Below are 10,653 nucleotides of genomic sequence, written 5' to 3'. Positions count from 1 at the left end.
TGTCTATTGGGTCTTTATTGGGAGGAGGGAGATGGGTCCGACCTCCACCCCCCCCCCCCCCCCCCCCCCCCCCCCCCCCCCCCCCGCCTTCTCTCTTTCTTTGTAATGAATTATAAGTGTTTATAAAAAAATAAAAATAAAAATGCTACAAACATTGAGGCATATTTTGCAAAAATTCAAATTGATTACAACTAGGTTTCCGATTTTTTTTTTTTTTTGGAATGATTATACTTGTAGGATCACATACGAGTAACTAATTCTTCATTACCAGACGACTGCCCGGGCTTGCTTGTAGGTTCATCTGACTCCAAGTACTCCATTGGGAATGTTGACTCTGTTTGACTAAGTATGAAAACAGCTGGTTGTTGAGGTGATTTTAGAGTAACAGAGTAACTATCGAGCATGAGAATTATTGATGCGATTTTGGGATGTTCCAGTGCTCCAATGTTCCCAAGCTTGCATCAATTCGTCAATGTTCATATGGTGTTTACATTCTCTCCCTTTCAATTGGGGGTGATGTAGGCAATTATTGAATGAGAAAAGCACATACAAAATACGTGGTGCATACTCACATAGCTCAAGAGGTCCTTAGTAGTAGTGTCTAATTGATAGAGAGAATTGATCTTATTACCACTTAAAATCTCAGTATTAGGACACCAAAACTAACAAAGAATTGTCCATGCATTAAATATTCTGGAGACATATAACAACTGCAAACTATTATCATAAATTCAGCTATGTTAGTAAAAAAATAAAATTAAAAATTAAAAAAATAAATAAAAAAAACCTTGGAAGATCCTTGACTTAATGCACTACATATATCTCACTTGTGCTACAAAGGAGGCTGGTCATCATGCATCTCTAAATTGTCCATGGGTGACTTGATTTGGGATTTTTAGATTAAAATGGCCTATATTTTTCCTTTTCTATGATTAATTTTTAGGATGAAAAACCTAATAAATCCATCAACTTCTAAGACATTGCTTTTTCAATTTTGGTTATTGATGTTGATGATGCAAAAATCGTTAGTTGGGTCACTCGTCCAATCCGGAGCATTAGATGATCTTGTAGGACTTGCAAGATAAAGGAGAGATAGATCAAAGAGACCACCAGGTTGTGTCCGGTAAGGGAGCCTCCGATGCTTAAGTTAGTAACAACCCATATCTTTCGTATATAAATGGTTTTTTTTTAGTAGTATTTGACGTACCTTAGCAAATGGACAGATTGTCCCTTTTATAGGTGACTTAGGTAGCTATTGAACGCAAATAAGGGTGATTATTACTCTAATTGTAGCTTTCTTTGTCTTGATGAGAGGGTTTAAGGCTTTTGATGATCGTTATTGAATGTGTTGGGTGGTTACTCATCTATCTTTGATGGCCTACTAATGACGCAATAATTTTTATGGACTCATCAAATGTATATACATTATAAACAAATACTTACTATGTTCCAACAATCTTCTTGGCGTTTCCTTTAGTTCAATCAACCCCAAAAATCCTTGCCATGCCAAAATCTAAAATTTTTGGATTCATATCCTCATCTAATAGTATATTGCTAGTTTTAAGGTCACGATGTATAAATCTTAGTTGAGAATCTTCATGAAGATAAAGAATCCCTCAAACAATCCCTTCAATAATCTTGTAGTGCCTTGACCAATCCAATGTTTTTTTCTTGTTGGGGTCTACGCATACCCATCCAAGTTCAATATTCAAGTTAGATTAAAAATATCAAATTGAAATGCATATTCTACTAATTGATTAATTTTAAAACACAAGTAATTATGAGGTATTACTAGAGAATAGTTACACGGTATTTCATATCAATAAAAGGAAGCCACCTATTTCAAGATTGAACCTTTTCACATGGCTTTTTTAAGCTTGTCATATCTTTGTATTAAAAGTTTTTTTATTTTTTATTTTTAAATTGGTGTGGAATACCACGTCAGCTACACTCCAAGAGTACCTCTATTTAAGGATTTTAAATTGAAAACTCAAACCACGCATCTTAATAGCAAACGAGGAAATGAGACATATGCTTAGGGTGTACAAACCAAATAGAAAATGGTCAAGGCTTTTGTTGGGCACAAACTCGTAGATGAGCAACTTTTCTTCTCTTTCCAAACAAAATCCCAATAGCCTAACTAGATTTTTGTGTTGAAGCTTGACTATGGCTAAAATCTCATTCTTAAATTCTTCTACACTTTGAATGGAGCTTTTTGAGAGTCTCTTCAATACTATTTCTTGTCTATTAAGAAATGTGCCCTAAGAATATATTTTAATCATCCATTAGAATGGTGTACTTAGTGAAATTTATAAATTCTCAATTTCAAAAGCTTTTGAATTTTGACTAGTCGAATTTTTGCAAGAATTAAATTCGTAATACATAGATGTCTAGTATCCTAACAAAAATTCCAACAAAAAAAAAAAAAAAACCCCAAAAAAAAAGGAATACTAGAACCTTGTAAACCTCACCAAATCCACCTCCACTCAGCTTGTTGTCATCAGAGAACTTGTTTGTGGCAGCTTGGATTGTAGCCAAATCAAATTGCAAGGACGCAATAGTTGTCGCAACTACACACACAAATGTAGTAAACATTATTGGAAACTTTGGCCCGTAAGAGCATTAGTATTGGTGGTACGAAAAAGCTATATAGCTTTTTAGCACCACAAAATGCATAAATAAGGCTACATTGGTGGAGTCAAAGCTGAATAATTTGGCTCCACAACTACAGTGCACAGCTACTTTTGGCTGTGCATTATAGCTCAAAGGTAATATATATATTATATTTGGTTTCTCTTTAATTTTTTTTTTCTCTCTCCGGCTTCTCTCATTCTTTACAACTTCTCTTTCTCTCCAGCGCCCCCCCTATCTCCCTCTCAACTGAAAGAAAGTACAAAGGATCCAAATGAAGCTGTGGAAAATAGGGCATTAAAAAATTTATGGATTTGAAAGAGTACAAAATTGGAATTAAGGAACTAAGGAAGAGAGTGACTGAATACAACTGTCATTCAAAGTCATCCAAAAACTTGCACGAAGGATTTTTTATTTTATTTTTTTTTCCAGGAAAGAAGATTCCGCACTAGAAAGAATTTTTATCATACATTCATACAAAGAAAAGTCGTAAAGGTGGGAGAATTTTGTGTCCTTGTTTGGTGGACTAGTATGTCCTACCGTAGACTATGTACAGTTTTGGGCTCCATCCGCGTCAAAATCCTGTGAGTGGAGCTTACTTCCATTGACCCTTGTCAAATTATTACTTCTGCTGTGCACTCCTTCCCTTTCCAACACACAGTCTGTTTGAGAATAATTTATTTAGTAGAAATTGAATTTTTTTAATAAAATTATTATAGAGAAAGCTAAAAGGTAGTTAAAATAGTATAGGAGTATATAGTAAAATATATGAATAATATCAAAAAGTGTAACGAGACTTATAAATAATAACAAAAATAAATTAAATAGTAAAAAAAGTTGACTTTTCAAGCGAATATCAAATGCAGCCGTATTGCCCACAGTGGGAGACTCATGAGTAGGCTCACCGTTCACACCTCTTCTATTTGAGAGCAATGTTTTTTGTTTTCTCTTTCAAGAAAAAATATTCAAACAATAGAAAAGGATTCTGTCGTTTATTCATATTAAAAAAAGTAGTATGCCTTGGAAAAAAAAGTGCTCTTAATGGACACGGTGTGGAATACGTATAGACGAATACAAATATTTTTTTGTTCCTTGTCACTTTTTTTTTTTTTTTTACTTTCTTTATAAAATAATCAAAATTTAAAATAGGAAAAAAAATTAAATACATATAATTGGTGGAACAAAAAGTGTAATACAAAAAATCAGACAAAAAAGAACTGCATTCCATATAAACGCCATCCTCTTATCACGTATTTAGGCTCCATCATCCATGTGAAAATAATTAAAATAAATAAATAAATATTTAAAAAAACCCTACAAGCTTGTGCCATAGTTCTTATTTTCAAGGATAATTATTACACCCACTCGGGAGTGCTCCGCCCATCTCTATCTCTATCATTTGGTGCGTGTACATATTACGTTCTTAGGAGTGGAATCCACCTAAGAAAGTAATAATTTGTCTATAATTTATAATTTCTTATAATCATGTGAAACAATGAGAGCGGAAGAAAAGCTAAAAGGCTATAGTACTAATAATTTTTCGTGTGGATTGGTGTATCCACCATTCGTTGGCTGAAATATAATAAGAATTTGTCATAACCATTGTACACAGCTGCTTTCCTTTTTCTTTTTCTTTTTTATCTCCTTTCTCCACTGTATTATCAAATTATAAATAAAAAATAAATAACAGAAAAATAAATATAATGACGTTTTACTCTATATTTTTTTGTCACATTACCAAACATCATTTATGATTTATTACCTTGATCATTTTCTGGACATTTATTTTAACAATACTACGTTTATTCTATGTTTTAAATACCGGATCGAATTGATCAGTTCAACTATAAACAAGCATCAATACTGATCCAGTCATATGAAAAAAAAAAATGAAAAATTCATAAAATACCAGAAATAACTAGAAGCTAGTGGTATAATCTGAACCAATTAAACTGTTTTAGAGCAAGTCTTGCCCACTGAGGAAATTTCATACGCAACTAGCTAGATTAATTCAAACATCAACCATCTCAACCATATCCAGCTTCGGCCCCTAATCATCGGCCATCGCTCAATCTCAAGGTTCCCCAGCCTCACACCACACACATCTCTAATCTGCCACATCATCATCGTCAAAATTTTCAGTCTTGAACCACTCAAAGTTACATATTCACCGATTTGTTTTCGTTGAATTGTGGCAGCCATGTATGAGATTTTTTTACTATAGTACACCTTTAGTTCTTAAAGTTTAGGGTTGTTTTCATTTTGGCTCTTCACATTAATATCAAAATTTTCAGTTTGGCCTTGTTTTTGTTTTCATTTTCACCTTGCCATCCATTTTTATTAGTAATTTGACCGTTAAGTATCATATAAGTGCGATATTTTAAAATACGTCACTTATATATATAATGCCAGTTGTTACGAAATTACTAAAAACAATGAATCGATGACACAGCATGAAAACAAAAGCAAACATGAAAGGTTAAGATAAAAATTTTACAACGTAAAGAGCTAACAATCAAAATAACTCCAAATTATAAGCCTAAAAGTATACTCTAGTCCGATTTGTTTGATAGTTTCTTTAGCCATTATTTTGGCTATTTTATTTCCTTAGTGGATGAGGTAAGTTTTTTTTTTTTTTATTATGTATAATATAGGTGATCTTGATGTATACTAGTACGGCTCTTTTTGATGTAGGGTACTGTTTAAAGGTTAAAAAAAGAAAAAAGAAAAAAAAAAGGTGTAGCTCAAGATATTAAGCATGCAATAATGTGCAAAGAGTATATAATAAATTAACTGACTTTTGTTGTTTAATTTTCTTTTCTTTTTAAATTTTTCTTGCAAATAAATACAAAATTGTTATACTTTTTTTAATTGTTCTGGCATTAATTATTGTGAGAAACTGTGACCTTGGACCCAGGCGAACACGCCGATTGTGAATTATTGTTTATCAAATAGCAATTCAAATGATACGTTACAAAATGAGAAAGGGTTGGTCACCCAATTGGCCTAATCAAATTCACTCTTCTAGGAAATAATGGCCATAAAAATCATGTCATGCAAACGTTCATACATAATTAACCAGTCCAAACATGTCATAATAAGAACTAGCATATGAGGTGTCGTTTCTATCACTAGGACTTATAAATTTATTTTTTTGAGTTGATTTTTACCCACTACAAACATCTATGTATCAAGGGAAAAAAAAGGTGGAGCTTATTTGCTTATATACAACTTTTTGTTTTTCTCAAAAAAAATATACAACTTTTTGAACCTTATTTTTCTAGGTACAATCGAAATTCTAACTTTTAGCAACAGCAACAACCAAAACAAAATCCAATTTTGTTGGTGCCAAATGAACCGATAAACATGGCAAGCCCTTAGAAGTGTGATTCTATATCAAATCACGAAAGTCATAATGGTAATGCCTTGAGGCATGTATTCAGCAATTACAAATTGAAGTACAGCTTGGTCTTCTAACCATTTTGTCTTGGGTCTTGGTTAATTATACTTATTGGTTTGCAAGCTTTCTTCGGTTCATGAAGTCTCAAATCTTTAAGCAATGGTCATATGCAACTCACTGTTCAAATTCAATGACTTACAAACAAATACTAATTCTAGAGAGACCCTTACTATACTCACGCTAGCGAGGGTATAATTCAGTAATTGATGCTTCATTGGCAGAATATGAGATCGATTTGCTTGTAGATTGATTTGACTCCAGCTCGTTTGAACGCTTGTTGTCCTCTGTTCGGCTACGAAAAAAATATGCTGGACGTTGAGGTAGCGGCAGAGTTACAAAGTCACTGTTTAGCGTAAGAACTACTGTAGCCATAGTAGGCCTGTCAGCTGGATTGTCTTGTACACAATGTAATCCAATATGGAGACTTCTGATGACTTCATCTCTCGCGTAAGAGTCTCCCAAAGTTGGATCCAACAATTCCAAGGGTGTTTCATCCCTCCAATGTTTCCAAGCCTGCATCAATTGGTCATGTAATTTTGTAATGTCACTCTTTTTGCCACCACACGGTTGTGATGATGTTGGCATTCATATAGGAAGACGAAATCTGAATATTCGGTTTATACTCACATAGCTTAAAAGGTCTTCAGTACTATTTTCTTGACAAAAAGAACTGTTCTTCTGGCCGCTTATAATCTCTAGAATTAGGACCCCTAAACTGTACACATCGGATTTCAGAGAAAATTGCCCAAACATAGCATATTCTGGAGACATGTAGCCACTATAAAAACCAACACCATTGATATGGAAAATGTTAGTAACAAGATATGCATATGGATTTAACTAAACAATGAAATACTCAGTATAACTGACAACATTACTCATGCATAGATTAATGCTACTGTTAAGGTTAGAGTGCAACACATCTCTAAATTGTAGAAAAGAATTCGTAGAATATTAGAGTGGTTCAGATTTTTTGTAGACATTTACAACTTACAATGTGCCAACAATCCTGTTGGTGTTTCCTTGAGTTTGATTAACTCCAAAAATCTTTGCCATGCCAAAATCTGAAATTTTTGGATTCATGTCTTGATCTAACAAAATGTTGCTGGCCTTAAGGTCACGATGTATAACTTTAAGTCGAGAATCTTCATGAAGATAAAGGATTCCTCGAGCAATGCCTTTAATAATCTTGTAACGTGTTGACCAACCCAATTGTTCTCGTCTTTTAGGATCTACACATTCATCAAATATATATATATATATATATAGAGAGAGAGAGAGAGAGAGAGAGAGAGAGAGAGAGAGAGAGAGAGAGAGAGAGAGAGAGAACTTCAAGTCTGAAAGTAGTCAAGGCTTACACAGAAGAAAAAAAATGCTATAGACTTGGACAGAGACAAAAAGAAAATGCTAGACTTACACACAGACAATTTGATCTATTCATCTCTTGTAAGTTGCACAACAATAATGAATTTATTAATAGTTAAGAAGACTGCAAACTGAACCCTTCTTAAATGGATTTTATCCTCCTTGAAGAAAAACCTTAATCCTCTCATATTCTACGGCACACTAGAAAACTAGACATAAGTTTGTAAGTGACATACCACATAGAAAGTAGTCAAGGCTTTTGTTGGGTACAAATTCGTAAACAAGTATTTTTTCTTCTTTTTCCAAGCAAAACCCCAATAACCTTACAAGATTTCTGTGTTGAAGCTTAGCTACCATTACAACTTCGTTTTTGAATTCCTTTGATCCTTGTCTAGAGCTTTGTGATAGCCTCTTCACAGCTATTTCTTGTCCATTAGAAAGTATGCCCTGAGAATATACTTCAACCAATCTTAGAACAATTTACCCCTAACAATTTATGTAATCTCAACATCAAAAATTGCTTCAGCATTGTTGGAATTGCATGCATTAGATTATCTATAGTTGATGAGTAGAATTAATCCTCAAACAAAAAAAAAAAAAAAAAAAAAAAAAAAATGGTAAACTAATCCAATACCTTGTAAACCACACCAAATCCGCCTTCACCTAACCTGTTATCATCAGAGAATTTGTCGGTGGCTGCTTCAATAGTAGCAAAATCAAATTGCAAGGACTCTACTGTAGTAATATCATTAGCAAGACAAAACAGTTAATTACGTAACCACAAGTGTAAACATTAGAAAATATGAAAATGAATGCAATCAAATCATTCCTTGTTTACCATTTTCTTCCTGATTAACATTGTATTTTTTTTTCTGCTTCCTTCTAAGGTAGCAGTAGCCCGTAACAAATAGCATCGCAGAAACAGAAATCGAAGCAACAACAACGACAATTGTCTGCAATGAGATTTGACCTTTTCCTGCATAAACAATATTATGTATCATTGCTAAGCTAAATGATAAAATGATTAATAATTAGAGGTCCTTTGTAGACAATGATGACAATAATGTTTGATTGAATAGTGCCGTAAAGGAGTGAAACCGATCGACTATTAAAAAGTCCATGATTGTTCATTTAAATTTGTAGTATCTAATAATATCATAGAAATTACCTTTAGGTGTTATTGGTGATTCAGGATCAAGCTGTTCATTTGGGATCTGATAAAACGGGGACACTGCATACTTAACATTACAACTAGGACTTTGAACTAAGCCCAATTGCTTTCCACTACAACAGCTCGGCAAACTAGCTATGGCTATTTTAAGACATCTATAGCAATCGGCACCGGACAGGTCCGGAGTGCACTGGGCAAGTGTGTACAACGTTTCAAACGCTGTGAAAGTCGCTTCTTTTGTCCCAAACTTCTTGGCTCCAGTGTTAACGTTTGAAAGCTTGGTTGCCAAGTCGTTCATTGTTGCCTGCACTAGCTGGTCAAACCGGTCTGGCTCCGACACATTCAATAGGCCCCAATTGTAATCAGATGGGTCAGAAGCCATGCTGGAAAAGATATAGCGGTTTGAGTATCTCAACATGCACTCCTCGTACCAACCCACCGCAACTTTCTCCACTGGACAGCGAACTATTAAGTCTTTGGTTGCGCCGGCGACACAGGCTCGGCAGACATCAGGTGACATGTCGCCGCGGCATAGGTAGAGGCCGTAGACAGTATCATCGACAGAGCCCGTGGTGGTGGCGGAGGCAGTAGCGTTGTAGAATTCAATGTCGCGGGTGGCGTTGGAGGAGAGGTAAGCTAAGAGGTGATTGAGGTTGGATTGGTAGGGGGTGTTGATGGTGAAAGTGGATGTGTTCGGGCAAGAATGGTCGCTGTAAGTTGGAACAGCTTCGATTCTTGATCGGCTATGGAAGCTGACGATCAGCAAGGAGAGGACCAAAAGGGTCATCCAGAAGTTGATGGAAGGCTCGCCCATTATCATGATCAAACCAACCTAAGCTTTTTGGATCCAGCAAGAATTGCTTGGATATAGAGCAAGTCAACATTAGAAAATAGTCAGATATAAACATTTACGAAGTTCAATGACTCTCGTCAATAAAGCAAGTCAAGCAACTCAAATTATTCCAAGTCGTGTTTGAAGGTTTGAACGACTTCTGAGTGGAATCAATGCTTTCAAGCAAGTGGAGGAGCCAAGATTTTAGTATAAGAGAGCATGATTAAAATTAAGCTAATTTGAAAAATATTAGTCAATAGTAATAACAAAATAAATAAAAACAGTAAACTAATGTAACTCTCAAACAAAAGCTAATATAAATGTTAAATTGTAATATTTTGTCAATCTAAAAGTGTTAAGAGTACGAAATATAATATAAGTCCACTTTCCTTTATAAATTTGAACATATTTTTCTACTCTTTTAAGTAACTAAAATTTGAGTTCATAACAAAAATCCAAAATTTGGAGCCATTAATAAGCCAAGAAATTGAAGAGAAATAAAAAATAGTGATGGTTTCAATGTCTTACAAGAGAATTAAGTAGGACAAATTTGGCAGGGACTAAATTGTCATCTAACTAATGTGGCATGGAAAGTTATTTTTTATTATTCCGTTTAACATATCAGTTTTTTTTATCCAAGATATTACAGTAGAAACTAAATTGACATGATATTAAAAAGGTTAAAGACTAACTTGATTCTATTGAAAAAAAAAAAAAAAAAAAAAAGTTAGGAACCAAATTGAAATTTAGTATAAAAGATAGAAACCAACTTTATAATATATCTTAAAATCTATTTCCCTTTGCTTTAATACCAAAGACAAAACCAACGTCTATAAGAATTATTAAGAAGAATGCTATATGAAAGATGAAAATATCGACGCTTTCCTAAACTGAACCTTGACCGTGGAAATAAACTAAGAAAGATAAACCTTAGTTTGGCCTTGACCAATCGAGCGAAACGGTTTAAGGCTTCAGAATTATGTGAAAATGTGTGCCTAATGGCCAGTGGCAGTTTTAATATTTTGAATGTCTACAACTCTTCAATAGTGACCTTTCAATATATATATATATATATATATATATTGTTAACGTATAATAGATTGTGGGCTTTAGGTCCATCTTGTTTAGTTGTATCACACACATATTTGTACTATACACTCTGCTTCTTATATAAAGACACTCTTGTATATTTTA

At 34.0% G+C, this 10,653-nt stretch overlaps 1 protein-coding gene across 1 annotated transcript; it reads right to left on the bottom strand.

Moving 5' to 3' along the window:
- Positions 1-5,924: 5,924 nt before the first annotated feature.
- On the bottom strand, positions 5,925-9,464 carry LOC115988600 (cysteine-rich receptor-like protein kinase 10). Its single transcript, XM_031112163.1, has 7 exons — positions 8,625-9,464; positions 8,295-8,432; positions 8,091-8,191; positions 7,693-7,903; positions 7,086-7,323; positions 6,719-6,869; positions 5,925-6,604 (listed from the first exon to the last, which is right to left on the bottom strand). The coding sequence occupies exons 1-7, from the start codon at positions 9,445-9,447 to the stop codon at positions 6,272-6,274; spliced, it is 1,995 nt and encodes a 664-aa protein (XP_030968023.1). The 5' UTR covers positions 9,448-9,464; the 3' UTR covers positions 5,925-6,271.
- Between the last annotated feature and the right edge of the window lie 1,189 nt (positions 9,465-10,653).

This window comes from Quercus lobata, chromosome 5 (assembly GCF_001633185.2).
Source record: "Quercus lobata isolate SW786 chromosome 5, ValleyOak3.0 Primary Assembly, whole genome shotgun sequence".
Classification (NCBI taxonomy): domain Eukaryota; kingdom Viridiplantae; phylum Streptophyta; class Magnoliopsida; order Fagales; family Fagaceae; genus Quercus; species Quercus lobata.
This window is presented reverse-complemented; position numbering and strand designations above follow the sequence as displayed.

Coding starts and splice junctions, on each gene's coding strand:
- LOC115988600 (XM_031112163.1), bottom strand. CDS start 9,447: ATGATAATGGGCGAGCCTTCCATCAACTTCTGGATGACCCTTTTGGTC. Junction 8,433..8,624: donor ATCACCAATAACACCTAAAG/GTAATTTCTATG, acceptor TTGTTTATGCAG/GAAAAGGTCAAATCTCATTG. Junction 8,192..8,294: donor TGTTAATCAGGAAGAAAATG/GTAAACAAGGAA, acceptor ATATTACTACAG/TAGAGTCCTTGCAATTTGAT.